This window comes from Salvelinus sp. IW2-2015, linkage group LG15 (assembly GCF_002910315.2).
Source record: "Salvelinus sp. IW2-2015 linkage group LG15, ASM291031v2, whole genome shotgun sequence".
NCBI lineage: Eukaryota > Metazoa > Chordata > Actinopteri > Salmoniformes > Salmonidae > Salvelinus > Salvelinus sp. IW2-2015.
In genome coordinates this window covers 28899807-28924342 of record NC_036855.1, presented here as the reverse complement: position 1 = coordinate 28924342, position 24536 = coordinate 28899807, and the positions used below count along the sequence as shown (strand labels likewise).

The following is a 24536-nucleotide window of genomic DNA, read 5'->3' as shown; positions in this document are numbered from 1 at the left end:
TGCTGGTCAGGAACAGTAAAGTTAAAGTGTCTTTGGTTTGTTGCAGGTAGGGAACAGTAAAGTATCTGTTGTTTGGTGTATTACAGTTCAGGATCAGAAGGTTTATGTGTTGTTTGGTTTGTTGCAGGTAAGGAACAGTAAAGTGTTTAATGTTGTTTGGTGTGTTGAAGGTCCGGCACAGTAAAGTATCTGTTGTTTTTGTTGTGCTGCAGGTCAGGAACAATAATGTTTATGTGTTGTTTGGTGTTTTGCAGGTCAGGAACAGTAAAGTGTCTATTGTTTGGTGTGTTGCAGGTCAGGATCAGTAAAGTATTGGTTGTTTGTTGAGTTTGCTGGGTCAGGAACAGTAAAGTGTATGTTGTTGGTGTGTTTGCATTGAGGAACAATAACGTTCTGTGTTGTTTTGTGTGTTGCAGGTCAGGAACAGTAAAGTGTCTGTTGTTAGGTGTGTTGCAGGTCATGCACAGTAAAGTGTCTGTGTTGTTAGGTGGGTTGCAGGTTCAGGAACAGTAAAGTGTATGTGTTATTTTGTGTGTTGCAGGTCAGGAACAGTAAAGTTTCTGTGTTGTTTGGCCCTTTTTGTATTCCGGAACAGTAAAGTGTCTATTGTTAGGTGTGTTGCAGGTCATGCACAGTAAAGTGTCTGTGTTGTTTGGTGTGTTGCAGGTCAGGAACAGTAAAGTGTCTATTGTTAGGTGTGTTGCAGGTCATGCACAGTAGAGTGTCTGTGTTGTTTGGTGTGTTGCTGTCAGGAACAGTAACGTGCTGTGTTGTTTGGTGTGTTTGCCGGGCAGGAACAGTAAAGTGTCTGTTGTTTGGTGTGATCCAGGTCATGAACAGTACATTTTAGGTGCTGTTGTTGTGTTTGCAGGTTAGGAACTGTAAAGTGCTGTGGTGTTTGGTGTGTTACAGGTTCAGGAAGAGCAAAGTATATGTGATGTTTGGTGTGTTGCAGGTCAGGAACAGTAAAGTGTCTGTGTTGTTTGGTGTGTTGCAGGTCAGGAACACTAAAGTGTCTGTTGTTTGTGTGATCCAGGTCATGAACAGTACATTTTAGGTGCTGTTTTGTGTTGCAGTTAGGAAACTGTAAGTGTCTATGGTGTTTGGTGTGTTTACAGGTCAGGAACAGTGAAGTGTCTGTTGTTTTGGTTGCTGCAGGTCAGGAAGAGTAAAGTATATGTGGTGTTTGGTGTGTTGCAGATCAAGAACAGTAAAGTGTCTATTGTTTGGTGTGTTGCAGGTCAGGAACAGTAAAGTGTCTATTGTTTGGTGTGTTGCAGGTCAGGAACAGTAAGTGTCTTGTTAGGTGTGTTGCAGGTCATGCACAGTAAGGTGTCTGTGTTGTTTGGTGTGTTGCAGGTCAGGAGGACACTAAAGTTATGTTTTGTTTGTGTGCTGCAGGTCACAAAGAGCAAAGTATATGTGATGTTTGGTGTGTTGCAGGTCAGGAACACTAAAGTGTCTGTTGTTTGGTGTTGATCCAGGTCATGAACAGTACATTTTAGGTGCTGTTTTTTGTGTTGCAGGTTAGGAACTGTAAAGTGTCTTGTTTTGGTGTGCTGCAGGTCAGAAGAGTAAAGTATAGGTGTGTTTTGTATGTTGCAGGTCAGGAACAGTAAAGTGTCGATGTTGTTTGGTGTGTTGCAGGTCAGGAACAGTAAAGTGTCTATTGTTTGGTGTTTTGCAGGTCAGGAACAGTAAAGTGTCTGTTGTTTCATCTGTTGCAGGTTAGGAGCAGGAAATAGTCTGTTGTTGGTGTGTTGCAGGTCAGGAACAGTAAAGTGTCTGTTGTTTGGTGTGATCCAGGTCATGAACAGTACATTTTAGGTGCTGTTTTTGTGTTTGCAGTTTAGGAACTGTAAAGTGTCTATGTTGTTTGGTGTGTGTTGCAGGTCAGGAACAGTAAAGTGTCTATTGTTTGTGTTTTGCAGGTCAGGAACAGTAAAGTGTCTGTTGTTTTATCTGTTGCAGTTAGGAGCAGGAAATAGTCTGTTGTTTGGTGTGTTGCAGGTCAGGAACAGTAAAGTGTCTGTTGTTTGGTGTGATCCAGGTCATGAACAGTACATTTTAGGTGCTGTTTTTTGTGTTGCAGTTTAGGAACTGTAAAGTGTCTATGTTGTTTGGTGTGTTGCAGGTGAGGAACAGTAGAGTGTCTGCTGTTTTGTGTGATGCAGTTCAGGAAGAGTAAAGTATATGTTGTGTTTGGTATGTTACAGGTCAGGAACACTAAAGTGTCTGTTACTAGGTGAGTTGCATGTCAGGAACAGTAAAGTGTCTATGTTTTTTGGTGTGTTACAGGTCAGGAACAGTAAGGCCAGTGGCTACTGTCTGGACCAGGGATCAGAGGACGATGACAAAGCCATTCTCTACCCCTGCCACGGGATGTCCTCACAGGTTAACAGATTTCACTCTCTTTTGTATATTTACAAATAATATAAACTGTTTACATTTTCGGTTGGTTGAACATGAAGATACCTTCTTTCTTAATTTAAGCATTATTCTTACAGTATGCAGTGTAATGCCTTGGTATGACACTTATCTTAATATTGACAGCCAAGCAAAATCTACAAATCACATTTCATATTGGGGAAATAAGCTCAGAATTGTGAATATATTTACAATATAATGAACAAAAATATAAACGCAACATGTAAAATGTTGATCCCATGTTTCATGAGCTAAAATAAAAGATCCAAGAAATGTTCCATATGCACAATAAGCTTATTTCTCTCAAATGTTGTGGACAAAATTGTTTACATCCCTGTTAGTGAGCATTTTTCCTTGGCCAAGATAATCCATCCACCTGACAGGTGTGGCATATCAAGAAGCTGATTAAAAAGCATGATCATTACACTGGGGACAATATAAGGCCAGTTTTGTCACACAACACAATGCCACAGATGTCTCAAGTTTTGAGGGAGCGTGCAATTGGCATGCTGACTCCAGTAATGTCCACCAGAGCTGTTGACAGAGAATGTAATGTTAATTGCTTTACCATAAGCTGCTTCCAATGTGGTTTTAGAGTATTTGGCAGTATGTCCAAATGGCCTCACAGCTGCAAACCACGTGTAACCATGCCAGCACAGGACCTCTACATCCAGGTTCTTCACCTGCAGGATCATCTGAGACCAACCACCTGGACAGCTGATGATACTGAGAAGTATTTCTGTCTGTAATAAAGCCCTTTTGTGGGGATAAAATCATTCTGATTGGCGGGGCCTGGATGGGCCTGGCTCCCAAGTGGGTGGGCCTATGCCCTCCCAGGACCACCCATGGCTGCGCCCTTGCCAGGTTCTTCACCTGCAGGATCATCTGAGACCACCCACCTGGACAGCTGATGAAACTGAGGAGTATTTCTGTCTGTAATAAAGCCCTTTTTTGTGTGGATGAACTCATTCTGATTGGCTGGGCCTGGCTCCCAAGTGGGAGGGGCATATGCTCTCCTAGGAACACCTATGGCTGCTCCCCTGCCCAGTCATGTGAAATCGATAGATTAAGGCCTAATAAAAAAAAATACATATATTGACTTTGTTCCTTATATGAACTGTAACTCAGTAAAATTGTTGAAATTGTTGAATGTTGGGTTTATAATTTTGTTCAGTATAATTCATAATGCGATTGATTTTTGCTTTCCCATTTGTTTATTCTAATATTTTAATCAATGGCCTCCCTGGTAGTTCCATTATAGAATATTCACTAGGTGCTGACCTGTGAGTGTGAGGGCAAAAGGGTCTTCGCAACTATTTTTGTGTGCCTGCAATCATGCAAATATTATTCATGGCTGATATTTTCCCCCTCTGGATGCGGAGTGACATGTTTATTATCAGTCGCATGTTGAATATAAAATAGTTGCAGAGTGTTGGCTGGCCCTTTACCCTTCCCTCCTCCAGAGAGAGCTCAGTGCGGTCCAGTAAAGCTACACTGAGTCTTTAATCCTACCCTCAGGGGAAATAAACAAATGGAAATGAATGTTATGTCATTGTATCATTAGATTACAAAGCTACTACACCGGATGCAGTTCCATTTTTAGAGTCGTTTTGATTTTACTGAACTTTTCCTATTACGTATAAAAAATGTAATTGTGCGGAATAAATCTTTATTAGTCTCTCTGTTTCCCCCATGCCTCTTGTAAGGAGGTTTAAAACCAAGATGACAATGGCTCACCTTGTCCATTTGGGCTAATCCTGATATAGGGCATGGCAGAGGATGGGGATTCCAGGGCCAGGGTCGCCCCACTCAACCCACCTGGCTCATCCCAGCAGGAATACCTGATTTGTGTGGTGTACATGGAGCAGTGGATGGTGTATGTTGCTCCCTGTTCTCTGTTTGAACCAGTTATGCTAAGAGGCCTTTTAAGACCCCAGCAAAGGGATCTGTAGTAGTCAGGGGCTGCGTCCAAATGGCATAGGATGTCATTCTCATACAGAATAGGGTGCCATTGTGGACGCAAGCAGGGTGTTTCACATCACACGCTGGTCTCCTGCTGTTGCTCAACCCCCATAGGGAGAGGAAATGTGCTGTGTTCTGTCCAGGGATTCTGTACTGTATGGTTGGCTTGCCTATGAGAATATAACACAATAGATATGGTAGGTGAAAATCCAAAGAAAAACCAACCGGAATCTTTATTTTTTTGAGAGCCGATGCTCTTTCAATGGAAAGTATAGGGGCATACTGAATTCTAACTCCCAGGATGCAATTCCTATGGCTTCCACAGGGTGTCAGCAGTCGATGTTCAAGGCTTCAGGCTTGTAACTTCCAAAACGAATAAGAAATATCAGTTTAACTTCTCTAGGGTAGGGGGCAGCATTCGGAATTTTGGATGAAAAGCATGCCCAAATTAAACTGCCTGCTTCTCGGGCCCGGAAGATATGATATGCATATAACTGGTAGATTTGGATAGAAAACACTCTAAAGTTTCCAAAACAGTTACAATAGTGTCTGTGACTATAACATAACTGATTTGGCAGGCGAAAACCTGAGAAAAATCCATTCCGGAAGTTTTTTGGMMMMMMTTTTTGTAGTTTTCTATTCAATGCCATTACAGTATCCATTGACTTAGGACTCAAATTGCAGTTTGTATGCCTTCCACTAGATGTCAACAGTCTTTAGAAATTGTTTCAGGCTTGTATTCTGAAAAATGAGGAAGTAAGAGCAGTCTGAATGAGTGGACCCGAAAGTGTCACAGAGCTTTTTCATGCGCACGACCGACAGAGTGCCTTTCTTGTTTACCTTTTATATTGACAACGTTATTGTCCGGGTTAAATATTATCAATTATTTAGGCTAAAAACAACCTGAAGATTGAATATTAACATCTTTTGACATGTTTCTATGAACTTTACAGATACAATTTGGATTTTTTGTCTGCCTGTTTTGACTGCGTTTGAGCCTGTGGATTACTGAAGAAAACGCGTGAACAAAACAGAGGTTTTTGGATATAAAGAGACTTTATCGAACAAAAGGAAAATGTATTGAGTAAATTAATGTCTGCTGAATGTAGCCATATGAAGATCATCAAAGGTAAGGGATTAATTTTATCTCTATTTCTGACTTGTGTAACTCTTCTACTTGGCTACGTGGTCCCGTGTGGCTCAGTTGGTAGAGCATGGCGCTTGCAACGCCAGGGTTGTGGGTTCATTCCCCACGGGGGGACCAGGATGAATATGTATGAACTTTCCAATTTGTAAGTCGCTCTGGATAAGAGCGTCTGCTAAATGACTTAAAATGTAAAATGTAAAATGGCTGGTTACTGTTAGTAATGATTTGTTTGCTGGGCTATGTTCTCAAATAATCGTAAGGTATGCTTAATCTTTAAACCTATGTAAAATATGTTTTGTTTTCTGAAGTTTTCTGAATTTTTATAATGAGTATTTCTGTATTTGAATTTGGCGCCCAGCAGTTTCACTGGCTGTTGAAGAGGTGGGACGCTAACGTCTCACGTACCCAAGAGAGGTTAAGTACAGGGACACAGTCTTGGAAATTCATGTATGCACGTGCAATGAAGACAGAACGCAATAGCTAAAATCGGTTTCCTATTGAACATACTTCTTTCCGTAAGAAATATTATAGTTTGATTACATTTTAGGGTATCTGAGGAGTAAATATAAATGTATTTTGACTTGTTGAAACAAAGTTTAGGGGTAGATTTTTGGATTCCTTTCTCTGTATGTTGAACGAGTGGATTACTCAAATCCATGGCACCAACTAAACAGACTTTTTGGGATATAAAGAAGGATTTTATTGAACAAAATGACATTTTATAGCTGGGACCCTTTGGATGACAAATCAGAGGAAGATTTTCAAAAAGTAAGTGAATATTTAATCGCTATTTGTGAATTTATGAAACCTGTGCCGGTGGAAAAACATTTTGATGTGGGGCACCATCCTCAAACAATCTCATGGTATGCTTTCGCTGTAACGGCTACTGTAAATCGGAAAGTGCAGTTAGATTAACAAGAATTTAAGCTTTTTACCTAAATGTTTAATATCCATAATTTTTATGATTATTTATTTGAATTGCGCGCCCTCCAGTTTCACCCGGAAGTGTCCCACTAAGCGGGACCCCTAGCCCTAAGGGGATTTATTAAGGGCAATTTCACCACTTTTCAACCTCATTTCATTATCTCACAATACCAGTGTCTACATATGTGAAAACAGCCCATTTCTAAGTTTTGTAGAAAACTTCTACTCAATGTACTCAATGTAGTGCTGAGCGATTAACTAAAATGTCAGTTACAGTTGAAGTCGGAAGTTTACATACACCTTAGCCAAATGCATTTAAACTCAGTTTTTCACAATTCCTGACATTTAATCGGAGTAAAAATTCCCTGTTTTAGGTCAGTTAGGATCACCACTTTATTTTAAGAATGTGAAATGTCAGAATAATAGTAGAGAGAATGTTTTAATTCAGTTTTTATTTCTTTCATCACATTCCCAGTGTGTCAGAAGTTTACATACACTCAATTAGTATTTGGTAGCATTGCCTTTAAATTGTTTAACTTGGGTCAAATGTTTCGGGTAGCCTTCCACAAGCTTCCAACAAGAAGTTGGGGGAATTTTGGCCCATTCCTCCTGACAGAGCTGGTGTAACTGAGTCAGGTTTGTAGGCCTCCTTGCTCGCACATGCTTTTTCAGTTCTGCCCACAAATTTTCCATAGGATTGAGGTCAGGGCTTTGTGATGGCCACTCCAATACCTTGACTTTGTTGTCCTTAAGCCATTTTGCCACAACTTTGGAAGTATCCTTGGGGTCATTGTCCATTTGGAAGACCCATTTGTGACCAAGCTTTAACCTGACTGATGTCTTGAGAGGTTGCTTCAATATATCCACATAATGTCCCTATCTCATGATGCCATCTATTTTGTGAAGTGCACCAGACCCTCCTACAGCAAAGCACCCCTCCAACATGATGCTGCCACCCCCGTGCTTCACAGTTGGGATGGTGTTCTTCGGCTTGCAAGCTTCCCCCTTTTTCCTCCAAACATAACGATAGTCATTATGGCCAAACCGTTCTATTTTTGTTTCATCAGACCAGAGGACATTTTTCCAAAAAGTATATGCAGTTGCAAAGCGTAGTCTGGCTTTTTTATTGCGGTTTTGGAGCAGTGGCTTCTTCCTTGCTGAGCGGCATTTCAGGTTATATCGATATAGGACTTGTTTTACTATGGATATAGATACTTCTGTACCTGTTTCCTCCAGCATCTTCACAAAGTCCTTTGCTGTTGTTCTGGGATTGATTTGCACTTTTCGCACCAAAGTACGTTCATCTTGATTTTCCCATGATGTCAAGCAAAGAGGCACTAAGTTTGAAGGTAGGCCTTGAAATACATCCACAGGTACACCTCCAATTGATTCAAATGATGTCAATTAGCCTATCAGAAGCTTCTAAAGCCATGACATAATTTTCTGGAATTTTCCAAGCGGTTTAAAAGCACAGTTAACTTAGTGTATGTAAACTTCTGACCCACTGGAATTGTGATACTGTAATGGCTGTCGTCCTCTTCTTCCTCTGAAGAGGTGTAACAAGGATCGGACCAAGACGCAGAGTGGTAAGTGTCCATGTTTTAATATAATCCACTGAACACGACAAAAAATACAAAATAACAAAGTAACCTAACCGAAACAGTCCCGTGTGGCATGAACACAGACACAGGAAACAAACACCCACAAACCAACAGTGAAAACAGGCAACCTAAATATGGTTCCCAATCAGAGACAATGCAAAACACCTGTCTCTGATTGAGAACCATATCAGGCCAAATGACAAACCTAAACATAGAAACACATAACATAGACTGCCCACCCCGACTCACGCCCTGACCATACTAACTAAAGACAAAACAAAGGAAAATTAAGGTCATAAGGTCAGAACGTGACAGTACCCCCCCCCCCCAAAAGGTGCGGACTCCGGCCCCAAAACCTAAACCTATAGGGGAGGGTCTGGGTGGGCGTCTGTCCGCGGTGTCGGCTCTGGCGCGGGACGCGGACCCCACTTCACCCTAGTTTTTGTCGGCCTCCTTAACCACCCCCGTGGCCTCTTACGAGCGGCGATCCTCGCCGCCGACCTTGGCCTGGTAACCCCAATAAATGGGCTCATAGGACTGAAAGGCACCTCTGGACTGAGGGGCAGTTCCGGACTGAGGGGCAGCTCCGGACTGAGGGGCAGCTCCGGACTGAGGGGCAATTCCGGCATTGCCGGCGTGACAGGCAGCTCTGGCAGCTCCTGGCTGACTGACGACTCTAGCAGGTCCTGGCTGACTGACGGCTCTGGCAGGTCCTGGCTGACTGACGGCTCTGGCAGGTCCTGGCTGGTTGGCGGCTCTGGCAGCTCCTGGCTGGCTGGCGGCTCTGGCAGCTCTGGCTGGGCTGGCGGTTCTGGCAGCTCCTGGCTGGCTGGCGGCTCTGGCAGCTCCTGGCTGGCTGGCGGTTCTGGCAGCTCCTGGCTGGCTGGCTGGCGGTTCTGGCAGCTCCTGGCTGGCTGGCGGTTCTGGCAGCTCCTGGCTGGCTGGCTGGCGGCTCTGGCAGCTCTGGCTGGCTGCGGTTCTGGCAGCTCCTGGCTGGCTGGCTGGCGGTTCTGGCAGCTCCTGGCTGGTGGGGTTCTGGCAGCTCCTGGCTGGCTGGCAGCTCAGACGCGGCGGCTGCGGACAGACCGGGCAGCTCAGACGGCGCTGGACAGACGGGCAGCTCAGACGGCGCTGGACAACGGGCAGCTCAGACGGCGGCTGGACAGACGGGCAGCTCAGACGGCGCTGGACAGACGGGCAACTCAGACGGCGCTGGACAGACGGGAGACTCTGGCGGCTCAGGACAGATGGGAGACTCTGGCAGCGCTGGACAGGCGGGAGCAACTGTAGAGAGAAAACGGAGAGACAGCCTGGTGCGGGGGGCTGCCACCGGAGGACTGGTACGTGGAGGTGGCACCGGATATACCGGACCATGAAGGAGTACAGGAGTTCTTGAGCACCGAGCCTGCCCAACCTTACCTGGTTGAATGCTCCCCGTAGCCCGGCCAGTGCAGCGAGGTGGAACAGCCCGCACTGGGCTGCGCTGGCGAACCGGGGACACCATGCGTAAGGCTGGTGCCATGTACGCCGGCCCGAGGAGACGCACTGGAGACCAGATGCGTTGAGCCGGCTTCATGGCACCTGGCTCGATGCCCAACCTAGCCCGGCCCGATACGAGGAGCTGGAATGTATCGCACCGGGCTAAGCACGCGTACTAGGGACACCAGATACAGTGAATTATAAGTGAAATAACTTGTCTGTAAACAATTGTTGGAAAAATTACTTGTGTCATGCACAAAGTAGATGTCCTAACCGACTTGCCAAAACTATAGTTTGTTAACAATACATTTTTGGAGTGGTTGAAAACGAGTTTTAATGACTCCAACCTAAGTGTATGTTTACGTCCTACTTCAACTGTATTTTTTGTTTATTAAACAACTAATTTACCAACATCAGTTCAGTTAAATTGAATTCCATTTTGTTAAGTTTTCTTCTGTGAGCGCAATGTGAAGTTTTTCTATAGATACATTTAGATCAAGCCCAAACTGTGCGATGTAGTAGGGAGTTGAGAGAAGAGACAGAAGAACGCACGATCTAGAGGGATATAGAGCAGTTGTTTTGTGAGGTATCTCTACCTGAAAGTACATGATCTAAGTGATTGATAGTTGGTATTCAGCAGTAATAAAAAGATATACTATTTACATTGAAAAGCTACCAATATGGTGTAATTGTTTGGAGAGCATAGTCAGCAGCTTTATAGAAATGGGATGATAGGCCTCAAACTAATGTAATTGTACAGTGGAGTACAGTATAGCAATCTCAGAGTGGCACATTGCAGAGCTGTCGCTCCGTGGTAGAACGAGGTGCGGAGGGGGGATTTCCATAGCAAGAAGTCTCACTCTGAAATACTTCCTGCTATACAATTTACATTTACATTTAAGTTATTTAGCAGACGCTCTTATCCAGAGCGACTTACAAATTGGTGCATTCACCTTATGATATCCAGTGGAACAACCACTTTACAATAGTGCATCTAACTGTGTATGTGTATAACACACATACATCATATTTACTATACTGTACCCCAGCCTAGTGTTAATGAGCCAATTAGTGAACTCATGATTAGCCTGCCCCAAAGAGGCTCCCACCCAAACTTTACTGCGCCAAGTAATTGAGCATCAGGCACTAATGTTTTGAGAACAGGTTGATTGGCTTGGCATAATAATTTCCTTATGGTGGAAAATTATTTGTTATAGTCAGATTTTAATTGCGTTAGGAAGTAAAGGCATCCACTCCTTAACGCTGTAAACACATCTTAACAGGGATGATATTGCTGGACTGTCTACAGTTCTCATTTCCACTACTGATGAATCAGTTTATCACGCCAGTTGCCACACATTACACAACCCCTAAACACCAGGATGGAAAGTCAGTTGGAGGACATTTGAAAGAAGAAAAAACAAGAGTGAAATGAATGAATGACAAATGAAATCACATAATCGTTTAAGATGTATTCGTCTTGCTGCCAGGAAGGAATTCATGTTCAAACAGGGTCATAGTGATTCAAACAGTATGGAAAAACAGCTACCACTTTGTGATACAGATAGAGCTGTGTCGGTCATGAAATTCTGTCAGACGGTAACTGTCAAGCAAATAACTGCCGGTCTCATGGTAATTGACCATAAATTAACATAAATACGTTTAGCATCTCCAGGCTTCCATGCATTGCATACAAGCCAGTGATGCGGACCTTTGAAACATCTACATTTGAAAATGTTGAGTAAATAAATGTAATATAGCCTACACCATCACAATAAATCCATTATTACAGGCAGGTCTAAAGAAACATAATGATATGAAGAAAATATGGATTATTTCAGAAGAACAGAATAGCATATTCTGAGTTGTCCTTATGTTAGGCCCAGATCTGGCTATGCCATCTGGCTGTGGGCTACACTAGTTCATTTAGCAGATAAGATTTGCTTATAATTCCTGGGGCATTATTTTATATTATTATATGGTAAGAAGAACACAATTGAATGTAGCTGAATAAAATAGAAAGGATATTTTCCCCAAACGATTTCTGAGGGAGTGTGCACATGCAGCTGTGCTGTGTTAAGTGGTTAACAAAGTGATCATTTGAAACAGGTTGTCACACCCTGACCTTAGAGAGCTTTTTATGTCTCTATTTTGGGTTTGGTCAGGGTGTGATTTGGGTGGGCATTCTATGTTCTATTTTCTATGTTTTTGTATTTCTTTGTTTTGGCCGGGTATGGTTCTCAATCAGGGGCAGCTGTCTATCGTTGTCTCTGATTGGGAAACATACTTAGGTAGCCCTTTTCTCTCCTTTCTGTGTGGGAAGTTGTCTTTGTTTGTGGCACTATATGCCCTTAAGCTTCACGGTCGTTTTGGTATTGTTTATTGTTTTGTCGGCGTCATTCTAAATAAAAGGAATATGTACGCTCAACACGCTGCGCTTTTGTCCACTTCCTTTGACGGCCGTGACACAGGTCCTCCTACAGTGCCTTCAGAACGTATTCATACCCCTTGAATTATTCCACATTTTGTTGAGTTACAGCCTGAATTCAAAATGGATTAAATACATGATTTTCTCACCCATCTACACACAACACCCATTATGGCAAAGTGTGTTTAGAAATGTTTGCAAATTTATTGAAAATGAAATACCAAAATATCTAATTTACATAAGTATTCACACCCTGAGGCAATACATAATAGAATCACCTTTGGCAGCGATTACAGCTGTGAGTCTTTTCTGAATAAATCTCTAAAAGCTTTGCACACCTGGGTTGTGTCGTGGAAATTTATATTGAGAGAGACTTTGTCATTTCTTCAAACAATCATCTTTATTTAATATCGATTAATTATTGCAATAACGAAGCTGGTCAACAGCACACTCTAAAGTGCGTGTTGCAGAGAGCTTAACCGATAATGAAAAAACAGAGATCTTATATAGGAGACCTAAACATGCTTAGTCAGGGCTGGTTCCACCCCTCCCATGCTGACTTGGGGGCACCACAAGCCACCTTGGGTTCATCTCCTGGTTTTCTGCATAGATGTTGTTTTACCCCCAACCCGGCTTAGTTTCCCAGATGCCAGGATGAAGATGAGACAATGAAGGATTGTTCTAATCTCTTCCAGGCTATCTCTGTCTCGGGTCACACACACCACATCTTGTCTATGGAATGCCAGCTGTAGATATTTATCACCAAGTCATTGTCAGCTAAAGCTATCTCTAGCAAACCCGTTCCCTTGACCATACGCCCAGACAAACTGCAGGAAGCTAGAGTGGAAACCATCCCTTTACAGAAACACAGCATTAATAGAACAGAAATGTCTTACTATTTGTTAACTATTAATTGTTAGCTGTTAATATCAAACAAATCAGGTAAATACGTAATTTTTCTCTCACAGTTGTACAATATTTGCACATTATACAACACATGGGTCAAATCCTTGATGCTGATTGGTTAAAACCACATTCCAGCTGGTATCCCACAATTTACAACCGGCTAAAACTATGATGTTGAAATGCCTATTTACTCTGTTCCATCTCAATGACCAATCCACTGTCTCATCAGCCCATACAGGCAATTTATAAACTTGATCTCCACTATAAAAAGCAACTAGACATTATCTCCCATTTCTTTAGACTAGCATTTGGTTGTTAACAGCGGAGATTTGTATAAACCTTACTGTCTGTCTTTCTGACATTTGTACATTGTTTCAATATTGAAATTTGATCATTAGCTGTCCCATAGTAATGCACATGTCGGGAATTGGGATGAGACAGACAGGCAGACAGCTTTTCTCAGCCAGTCAAAATCAAGAATCAGCTGGCATAATTTTTATGGATATACGTATACAAACAAATGTCAATAGAAAATATGTCAAACGAAATTAATTGTAGATCGTTTTCAGTCTTTCCAGCTTCAGTTTGAAGTGATTGTGCTAGCTGTGTTGTTGGCTAACTTAGCTTCTCTGAACAGTATCCTGACGAGCACATTTTCTATGTCAGGTGAAATCGCGCATCATTAGCTCATTGTTATGGATGTATCCAAATAAATGTCACTAGAAAAGAGCTTAAACAAATGCAAATGCAGCTACTTTGCTGTTATTCTGTCTGTGCCATTTGATGTGACTGTAAGTTAGCCGTAGTTGGCTAGCTAGCAAGCAAGGGATAAGAATGTTTCCAACCAATATGGCAATAACACATTTAGAACGAACAACTGTGTCATGTCCATAGATACATAGCAATAACACTTAGTCTCGGGCCTAACAACACCCGTGGAAATACAGTATATCCACCAAACACCGACTTCTCTGGCATGATCTCCTAATTATAATTTTTTTATTCTTCAATCTCTAACAAGGTGGTTGTTGATCATTTCTAGACAGCCACTTTCAAGTCTTGCCATAGATTTTCAAGACGATTTAAGTCAAAACTGTAACTAGGCCACACAGGACCATTCAATGTCATCTTGGTAAGCAATTCCAGTGTATATTTGGCCTTGTGTTTTAGGTTATTGTCCTAKTGAAAGATGAATTTGTCTCCCATTGTCTGTTGGAAAGCAGACTGAACCAGGTTTTCCTCTATGATTTTGCCTGTTGCTTAGCTCTGTTCTGTTTCCTTTTATCCTAAAGAAAAACCTTTGTCCTTGCCGATGACAAGGATACATATAACATTATGCAGCCATCAACCATAATTGAAAAATATGAAGAGTGGTACTCAGTGATGTGTTGTGTTGGATTTGCCCCAAACATAACACTTTATATTCAGGACATACTGTAAAGTTATTTTCTTTGCCACATTTTTTGCAGTTTTACTTTAGTGCCTTAATGCAAACAGGATGCATGTTTTAGTATATTTGTATTCTGTACAGGCTTCCTTCTTTTCACTGTCATTTAGGTTAGTATTGTGGAGTAACTACAATGTTGTTGATCTATCCTCAGTTTTCTCCTATCACAGCCATGAAACTCTGTAACTGTTTTAAAGTCACCATTGGCCTCATGGTGAAATCCCTGAGCGGTTTCCTTCCTCTGTGGCAACTGAGTTAGGAATGACACCTGTATCTTTGTAGTGACTGGGTGTATTGATACACCAACCAAAGTGTAATTAATAACTTCACTATGCTCAAAGGGAAATTCAATGTGTGTTTTTTTTTTTTTTTTACCAATTTACCAATAGGTGCCCTTCTTTGCTAGCCATTGGAAAACCTCCCTGGCCTTTGTTTTTGAAATTCACTGCTCGACTGAGGGACCTTACAGATATTTGTTTGTGCGGTACAGAGATGAGGGAGTTATTCAAAAATAATGTTAACCACTATTATTGCACACAGAGTGAATCCATGCAACTTATTATGTGAGTTAAGTGCATTTTTACTCCTGATTTTATTTAGGCTGACAATAACAAATGGGTTAAATATTTCATGTTTTATTAATTTGTTAAAATGTCTAAAAACATAATTTCACTTTGACATTATGGGGTATTGTGTGTAGGCCAGTGACACAAAATCTTAATTTAATCAATTTTAAATTCAGGCTGTAACACAGCATGTGAAAAAAGTCAAAGGGTGGTCATACTTTCTGAAGGCACTGTATGCTTAATTTATAACTGTATGAGTGATTTTATGCAACTTTAGAATATATTAGAAATCAAAACATATAGGCTAAGGTTTGTATCATAACTAAAGCTGCATGATGCGACTCTGATGATGATTTGAAAAAAGTTGCATGAAACGTATGTGCTCTAGCCTACTAATTAGCCTACTAATATAAGTGTGGAAATTTGTTTTATTTAAAATGCCCCCCCCCCCCCAAAAAACATTCACTCGAATAGTGAATGGAGGAAGAGCTTCCTGTGGTTACATTTTTTAATATGCCGGGTAGGTTACACCGGTTGTAAAGCGGATTCATGTGCTTAATTTTAAGAATTTAACAATAAATATACTGTATCACAAGAAAACTGGGATCATCTTTTAAATAGTGGCAAGTCAAAACTGTTTTCACACGCGATTGCACATTGACTGGGTTTATAAAAATACATATTTCTGCACCTGCTGGGCATCATTCACAAGTGATAATATTCTCGCCCATCAGACTATTCTCATTGTAATCTTGTCTTTACATCTACATAATAATAAATGTGTGAAATTTGTTTTGATTTACTGTAGAATGGGCAATTATTATGCAACTGTCAGAACAGGAGCAGGGGGAAAATAGACATGCACTTGAATAACTAATGGAGGACACTTTTCCCGCTGTTCATTTTCATGCCAGCCAGGTAGGCTACTCCGGTTGTAAAGTGAAGCAATATGCTTAGTAGGCTATTAGTAGGCCTAGCTTATAGAAAGCTGATGGGATCCTCCTCTTTTTAATAGAGGCCATCAAAACTCTGTTTTCTCACGCAATTGCATAGCATAGGCAATATATGTTAGGCTCATAGGAACACATTTCATTCCATGCATCAACCAGCTATGAGGAGCAGGCTCTCGCTGCTCAACAGGTGATCCTATTCCGCTCAGACTCTTAATGCCAGGGCTCTGATTAAGTTTTTGATTTGATTTTCAATCCATTTGCATTGATGTCAGAGTGATTAGAGGGACAATAGAGTACCAGGCCATTAGCGACTAGCCGTTGGCAAGTTTGGTATGCTACTAATGACCATCAGCGGCATCAGAGCGCACTTTTGGAGAAGCCTAGGGGGTCTCAACTGTCAGGTGGAGTTTGACTGGTCATGATTCGTGACTGCCGGTGTGTTGGCAATATGGTCACTTTAACATCCCAAGACACAGAACAATATGGATAGAGTTTAACTTCAAGGATCAACTTTACTGCTCCAGGATCTACATTGTACACTTGTTTTCAGCATGCAAAAGATTTGAAAAGATGGTATTTGAAATACATTCCCTTGGTATTTCAATAGAAATAGTGAAAAGGCAATCAGCCACAGGACCTTCACCAGACCCAAGGTAGTAAAAACTGAAAAGTCTGGACAAGTAAGTGATGAACCCATTCCACATTTTTCATGTGTTCCAAATTGGTGTCTCTTTATGTGCAGCACTCTGTGCAGCACTCTGCAAAAAGAGCACTCTGTCACCTTCAGCCAGAGCTCCAGTACAGCCACTGTCCCCACATGAGCTGGCTTGTATATTGTTTATCCGGCTCTGAGTATTTGGTTTAAGGGAGTGGTAACAGAAAATATCAGCCTGCAGCAGCAGCCATTCATTCAGCTGCAAGGCTCACATAATGTCCATTTACGCCGGGTCGTCAACAATATGGGTTCAAAAGCATTCCGTTATATTGATATATGGTTTCAAAAGCATTCCATTATATTGATCGACCCCGACCTCCTCTTGTTCTGGTTCATACAGTTACTTCCGTTACAACACCCCCTTTTACCTGGATGACTGTGGAACAATGTGGAAGAGCAGAATATTGCGATGTTGGGCTGTATTGAAGACCCACCTATCTTTATCTTCTCATTTCTGTTAGAGGATCGGTGTAATGAATAATGGATGCTATTTCTACTGTATCCTTAAGTAACAGATATGGCACACACAGACACACACACTTTCTAGTACTGGATTGAATGACCAGGGATTATGTCTGGTTGAAAAAATCTTTAGCATTAATAAACTATGCCTCTGTTTGTATTATAATGTCCTAGGACAGTAACATAGATAATAGACTTAGCAGCTCCATAAATATCTTAAGTCTGCATACAGCTAATGAATTTGCTCGCTGAATTAGAGATGAATGGTGAAAATACTTTCTGGTGCATTTACTTACTAATTTTATTTGCAGCATTTACTCAAATGTACAGCATTTTGGATCCATGTTTCTTTTTGTTATAATCAAATGAACTGCCTGATGTTCATCTCTGTTTTTCAGCTTGCCCGTTACTCAACAGAGGGCCTGCTGCAGTTAGGACCCCTAGGGTCAACCACCTTCCTGCCCAATACAAAATGTCTCATTGACGACGGAAGAGGGCGCACGCCCAGCTTGAAAAAATGTGACTCTGTTTCGCGGGTTTCGCAGAGGCTGTGGGATTTTACACAGGTAAAAACAAAACACAAATGGATTCAAATACAATAATTGATCAATGTTTCTGGAAGAGCCTCTGGCTTCTTCAAATTAACGGAGTCATGTATTGCATACATATTGAGGAAAATAAATTGTTCTCTATAATAGTATGAGCTACGTGTTAAATGTGAGATTAAATGTTGTTGCTGCTGATAAAGGTCCCTCCATTGTAGAAGAGTATGCCAAATCCCACGTCCATTCAGTGCATTTGCATTCACAACTGTCACATGACCGAGTGTGCCTGTATGGAGCGGGTAATAGTAACACTATTTGAACATAATAACTACCATCAGGAATATAGAGAGTGATTTGAGGTTACACAAAGTTGTTTGGAACAATGTGTTCTATTTCAATATCAGTGTTTTTGATAGGATCCTTTCGTGTCTTGTTTTGCAGAATGGTCCAATCATCAGCAGGGACACTGGACGGTGCCTGGAGGTGGAGATGTCCAAAGATGCCAACTTTGGCCTTCGACTGGTGGTGCAGAGGTGTTCTGGTCAAAAGTGGATGATACGGAACTGGATCAAGCATCCGAGGCATTGAGGCAAGACATTACCTCTGAGAAAATTATATAATTTCAGTCTTGGAAGACAAACCCATGGACAGACAGTCAGAGAGCATTTCATATGAGATAGCTATAGGCCCTGGGACTGATGAGATGAGTTCACAGTGTGTGGATTATTCTATGGACTGTGTGCACTGAGCCCTCCCCTTAGAGCAAAAAGCTTTCAACTGCTGAATCTTCAGAAGAATATGATCAATATATAGTATGTGTTCAGCTGAGCTGGGGGTCAAATGTGGAGACTATACCATAGGCTTACAGCGAGCTATATAGTACTGTTTGAAATACTCTACATTTCTTACAGAACATGCACCTACATGTACAAAATAATAATAAGACACTTGAATGAAACTCCCAATGTGGTTCAACACTGACAATGACAAGAATTGTGTTTTTGATATAAAGCCAATCCCAGGAATCTTTGCAGATGAGGTTGGAGCGAGTCATTTTGTTGATTCGACTGAGCAGATCAAAAGATGAAATTGCTTATCAGTCGCCATATCAATCTGTAATTACTTCAGGCTGTCATTTGGATAATTGCTTTGGACATTTCACAATCCTGATAAGAGATTTTTTTATATGACTCAAAAAGCTGTTCATCTTCCTGATGAACTTATAAGAATGCAAGCAACTACTGTTCTCACAAATACAAAAGGATATTATTTTGTATTTTTCTTTTGACTATATTGCTTGCCACTAATTATCAGAGCAATAGCGTGCCTTTTTACATCCTTATGCTTCATCTGACCAGGGAATGTCAATTCCACAAGCATGTAAAAATTATGTTAAAGTAATTAATATATAAACCAATGTAAAGATGTCTAAATAATAGTAATATATTGTAAAATAGAAATTGGTATCAGTCCTCCAAGAAAAGTTAGGATAATAAAATGTTTTAATTAACTGCATTAATAAAAAAAATGCTATATTTTAAACCATTGTGTACAGAGCCAGGCAGTGTACATATTGGAACATTTCAAGATTTCTAAAGATTTTCCTTACCCACAATGCTGTTCACTGCATGTTACATGGAAGCCAGGGCCTATTTTTACAGATGTAAAGCCAGATGCGGGTGGTTGTTTGACTTTGACAGCGTAAGCCCACTTACCTGCCTTTGTTGTGTTTCCACTTACAGCCTCCTACTGGATTCTGGCCTCACAACTCTCTAATCGTTAAAACCCACCCACAGAATAACAGGTCTTCACAAAGTACTGAAAGCGTTCCAATTTATTACGCTCAGCAAGAAACTCTTTTCCCACTGTATTTTCTGATGCCCAGCCAAAAAGTGAACAACTTTGAAGATAAATAACTCTCTCTAAACCTTTTTTGGTGCCTCATATTTTGTCTCTCATTTATTTATACTGAATGGTCAAAATGTAGGTGCAAAGGGGATTGTGATTGCTATGACACATGTGCCCATAACATTTTCTTTACAAAGGGATGATATTTTGAAAGCTGATGAATGTTACTTGCAAGAAATGTCATTGAATGTCATCTAGTGGATTAGCATTAAACGGTTGGATATGAGACAATAGCTATTGTACACCTCCTAGCGGAGACCAAAGCGGTTCGTCGGACCGGGTATGCATTACACGTTTCATTCTCGCTCACGTGCCGTACAGACAGATAGTGTGACAGTGAGTGATGAGCTGGGTGGCAGAGGGGTGGTAGAAAGGGGAGCGGTGTGGGGGCGAGAGGTGCAGGTGGACAAGGACACATAGCTCTCATGGGAAGGTGGCCTGGTAGTTTCTCATTGTCATGCTGACAATAGTATTTTTATGCCTGGGTCCCAGCCAACAGGGAGAGGTGACTTCATTATTCAGACAGACGAAGGGAGCACTCTCTGACAAATTAAGGCGGAAGGGTGAGTCACATAGAATCTCATAGGACCCATTGCGAAATACAGTCAGTCACACTGCTGTGAGATTCTGTGAGACTTGGATTGGGAACATTGCAAACTATTGGCCTATAAACTGTGTTGTGTTGTCTGATCACATATATATGTAGGCAGCTTGTTACTGCAATCAGATAATTATTCTACAGAAACATTGATGGCAATTACTGGGATGTACAAGAAAGAGGAGAGCACTGATGCATATAGTTTAATGAGGGTTCAAAATAAACATAAGCCTGGCTGTAGATATAGGATACTTTGAAGATATGTAAAATAAAATATCCCATTGGTCTACAATTGAAAGCCCCAAAACATTCATTATAATCCATCTATTATCTATTCTGTTGAATCTTAACTCGTAATTAATTAAGAATAATAGTTCTGTTCAAGAAACACCCTGTGCAATTCCTGACTATTTTTCAGAGGTAACTTTATGGTGAATTTGAATAAGTTGCGTCTAATGTATTAATGTTTATGAGCTCCCTGAGATAAAATTATAATTTCCCCATCCAATATTTATTTTACTGTCTAATTCTGGCCTAACCAAAATGCATATAATTCTGGGCACCAAATCACTAAAAGTAAATACATGAATAAATGGGCAGCACATTAAAACATTTTAGCTTTTTGAAATAAATTGAATCCTACCCTGAAATTTGTGTAATGACTTAATCTGCATAGCTACAGTATATACAGTTGAAGTCTGAAGTTTACATACACTTAGGTTGGAGTCATTAAAACTCGTTTTTCAACCACTCCACAAATTTCTTGAAAACAAACTATAGTTTTGGCAAGTCGGTTAGGACATCTACTTTGTGCATGACGCAAGTAATTTTTCCAACAATTGTTTACAGACAGATTATTTCATTTATAATTCACTGTATCACAATTCCAGTGGGTCAGAAGTTTACATACACTAAGTTGACTGTGCCTTTAAACCGCTTGGAAAATTCCAGAAAATGATGTCATGGCTTTAGAAGCTTCTGATAGGCTAATTGACATCATTTGAGAGTACCTGCGGATGTATTTCAAGGCCTACCTTCAAACTCCGTGCCTCTTTGCTTGACATCATGGGAAAATCAAAAGAAATCAGCCAAGACCTCAAAAAATTGTAGATATCCACAAGTCTGGTTCATCCTTGGGAACAATTTTCAAACGCCTGAAGGTACCACGTTCATCTGTACAAACAATAGTACGCAAGTATAAAAACCATGGGACCACGCAGCCGTCATACCGCTCAGGAAAGAGACGCGTTCTGTCTCCTAGAGATGAACGTACTTTGGTGCGAAAAGTGTAAATCAATCCCAGAACAACAGCAAAGGACCTTGTGAAGATGCTGGAGGAAACAGGTACAAAGGTATCTATATCCACAGTAAAACGAGTCCTATATCGACATAACCTGAATGGCCACTCAGCAAGGATAAAGCCACTGCTCCAAAACCACCATAATAAAACCAGACTACGCTTTGCAACTGCACATGGGGACAAAGATCGTACTTTTTGGAGAAATGTCCTCTGGTCTGATTAAACAAAAATTAGAACTGTTTGGCCATAATGACCATCTTTATGTTTGGAGGAAAAAGGGGGAGGCTTGCAAGCCGAAGAACATCATCCCAACCGTGAAGCACGGGGGTGGCAGCATCATGTTGTGGGGGTGCTTTGCTGCAGGAGGGACTGCTGCACTTCACAATATAGATGGCATCATGAGATAGGGAAATGATGTGGATATATTGAAGCAACATCTCAAGACATCAGTCAGGAAGTTAAATATTGGTCACAAATGGGTCTTCCAAATGGACAATGACCCTAAGCACACTTCCAAAGTTGTGGCAAAATGGCTTAAGGACAACAAAGGCAAGGTATTGGAGTGGCCATCACAGAGCCCAAACCTCAATCCTATGGAAAATTTGTGGGCAGAACTGAAAAAGCGTGTGCGAGCAAGGAGGCATACAAACCTGACCCAGTTACACCAGCTCTGTCAGGAGTAATGGGCCAAAATTCCCCAAAATTATTGTGGGAAGCATGTGGGAGGCTACCCGAAACGTTTGACCCAAATTAAACAATTTAAAGGCAATGCTACCAAATATCAAATAAAATCTAAGTTTATTTGTCAAGTGCACCGAATACAACAGGTATAGTAGACCTTACAGTGAAATGCCTACTTGCAGGCTCTAACCAACAGTGCAAGAAAGGTATTATGTGAACAATAGGTAAGTAAAGATATAAAACAACAGTAAAAAGACAGTGAAAAATAACAGTAGCGAGGCTATATACAGGCACCGGTTGGTCGGGCTGATTGAGGTAGTATGTACATGTAGATATGGTTAAAGTGACTATGCATATATGATAAACAGAGTGTAGCAGCAGCGTAAAAGAGGGTTTGGGGGGGCACACAATGCAAATAGTCTGGGTAGCCATTTGATTACCTGTTCAGGAATCTTATTGCTTGGGGGTAAAAACTGTTGAGAAGCCTTTTTGTCCTAGACTTGGCACTCCGGTACCACTTGCCATGCGGTAGTAGAGAGAACAGTCTATGACTGGGGTGGCTGGGGTCTTTGACAATTTTTAGGGCCTTCCTCTGACACCGCCTGGTGTAGAGGTCCTGGATGGCTGGCAGCTTAGTCCCAGTGATGTACTGGGCCGTACGCACTACTCTCTGTAGTGCCTTGTGGTCGGAGGCTGAGCAATTGCCGTACCAGGCAGTGATGCAACCAGTCAGGATTCTCTCAATGTTGCAGCTGTAGAACCTTTTGAGGATCTGAGGACCCATTACAAATCTTTTTAGTTTTCTGAGGGGGAATAGGCTTTGTCGTGCCCTCTTCACAACTGTCTTGGTGTGTTTGGACCATTCTAGTTTGTTGGTGATGTGGACCAGGAACTTGAAGCTCTCAACCTGCTCTACTACAGCCCTGTCGATGAGAATGGGGGCGTGCTCGGTCCCCCTTTTCCTATAGTCCACAATCATCTCCTTAGTCTTGGTTACGTTGAGGGATAGGTTGTTATTCTGGCACCACCCGGCCAGGTCTCTGACCTCCTCCCTGTAGGCTGTCTCGTCATTGTCGGTGATCAGGCCTACCACTGTTGTGTCGTCAGAAAACGTAATGATGGTGTTGGAGTCGTGCCTGGCCATGCAGTCGTGGGTGAACAAGGAGTGCAGGAGGGGACTGAGCACACACCCCTGGGGGGCTCCAGTGTTGAAGATCAGCATGGCAGATGTGTTGCTACCTACCCTCACCACCTGGGGGCGGCCCGTCAAGAAGTCCAGGATCCAGTTGCAGAGGGAGGTGTTTAGTCCCAGGATCCTTAGCTTATTGATGAGCTTTGAGGGTACTATGGTGTTGAATGCTGAGCTGTAGTCAATGACTAGCTTTCTCACATAGGTGTTCCTTTTGTCCAGGTGAGGGCAGTGTGGAGTGCAATAGAGATTGCATCATCTGTGGATCTGTTGGTTCAGTATGCAAATTGTAGTGGTTCTAGGGTTTCTGGGATAATGGTGTAATGTGAGCCCTTACCAGCCTTTCAAAACACTTCAAGGCTACGGACGTAAGTGTTACGGGTCTGTAGTCATTTAGGCAGGTTGCCTTCGTGTTCTTGGGCACAGGGACTATGGTGGTCTGCTTGAAACATGTTGGTATTACAGACTCAATCAGGGACATGTTGAAAATGTCAGTGAAGACACCTGCCAGTTGGTCAGCACATGCCCGGAGCACACGTCCTGGTAATCCGTCTGGCCCCACGGCCTTGTGAATGTTGACCTGTTTAAAGGTCTTACTCACGTCGGCTACGGAGAGTGTGAWCACACAGTCATCCAGAACAGCTGGTGCTCTCATGCATGCCTCAGTGCTTGCTTGCCTCGAAGTGAGCATAGAAGTGATTTAGCTCGTCTGGTAGGCTTGTGTCATTGGGCAGCTCGTGGCTGTGCTTCCCTTTGTAGTCTGTAATAGTTTGCAAGCCCTGCCACATAAGACGAGCGCCGGAGCCGTTGTAGTACGATTCAATCTTAGCCCTGTATTGATGCTTTGCCTGTTTGATGGTTCGTCGGAGGGCATAGTTGGATTTCTTATAAGCTTCCAGGTTAGAGTCCCGCACCTTGAAAGCGGCAGCTCTACCCTTTAGCTCAGTGCGAATGTTGCCTGTAATCCATAGCTTCTGGTTGGGGTATGTACGTACAGTCACTGTGGGAACGATGTCCTCTATGCACTTATTGATAAAGCCAGTGACTGATGTGGTGTACTTCTCAATGCATTCGGAAGAATCCCAGAACATGTTCCAGTCTGTGATAGCAAAACAGTCCTGATTGAGTGTAAATACTAATTGAGTGTATGTAAACTTCTGAACCCCTGGGAATGCGATGAAAGAAATAAAAGCTGGAATAAATCATTCTCTCTACTATTATTCTGACATTTCACATTCTTAAAATAAAGTGGTGATCCTAACTGACCTAAAACAAGACATTCTTACAAGGATTAAATG

General features: G+C 41.8%; 1 protein-coding gene across 1 annotated transcript in view; it reads left to right on the top strand.

Annotated features, from left to right (window-relative positions):
• Positions 1-19489, top strand: part of LOC111974923 (polypeptide N-acetylgalactosaminyltransferase 9) — an 85597-nt gene extending 66108 nt beyond the window's left edge. Inside the window, exons 9-11 of the mRNA XM_024003001.2 lie at positions 2299-2394; positions 17416-17583; positions 18004-19489. Of these exons, the coding sequence (XP_023858769.1) occupies positions 2299-2394; positions 17416-17583; positions 18004-18150 (411 nt within the window). The 3' untranslated portion in view covers positions 18151-19489. The remainder of the gene's footprint in view (positions 1-2298; positions 2395-17415; positions 17584-18003) is intronic.
• The last annotated feature ends 5047 nt before the right edge of the window (positions 19490-24536 follow it).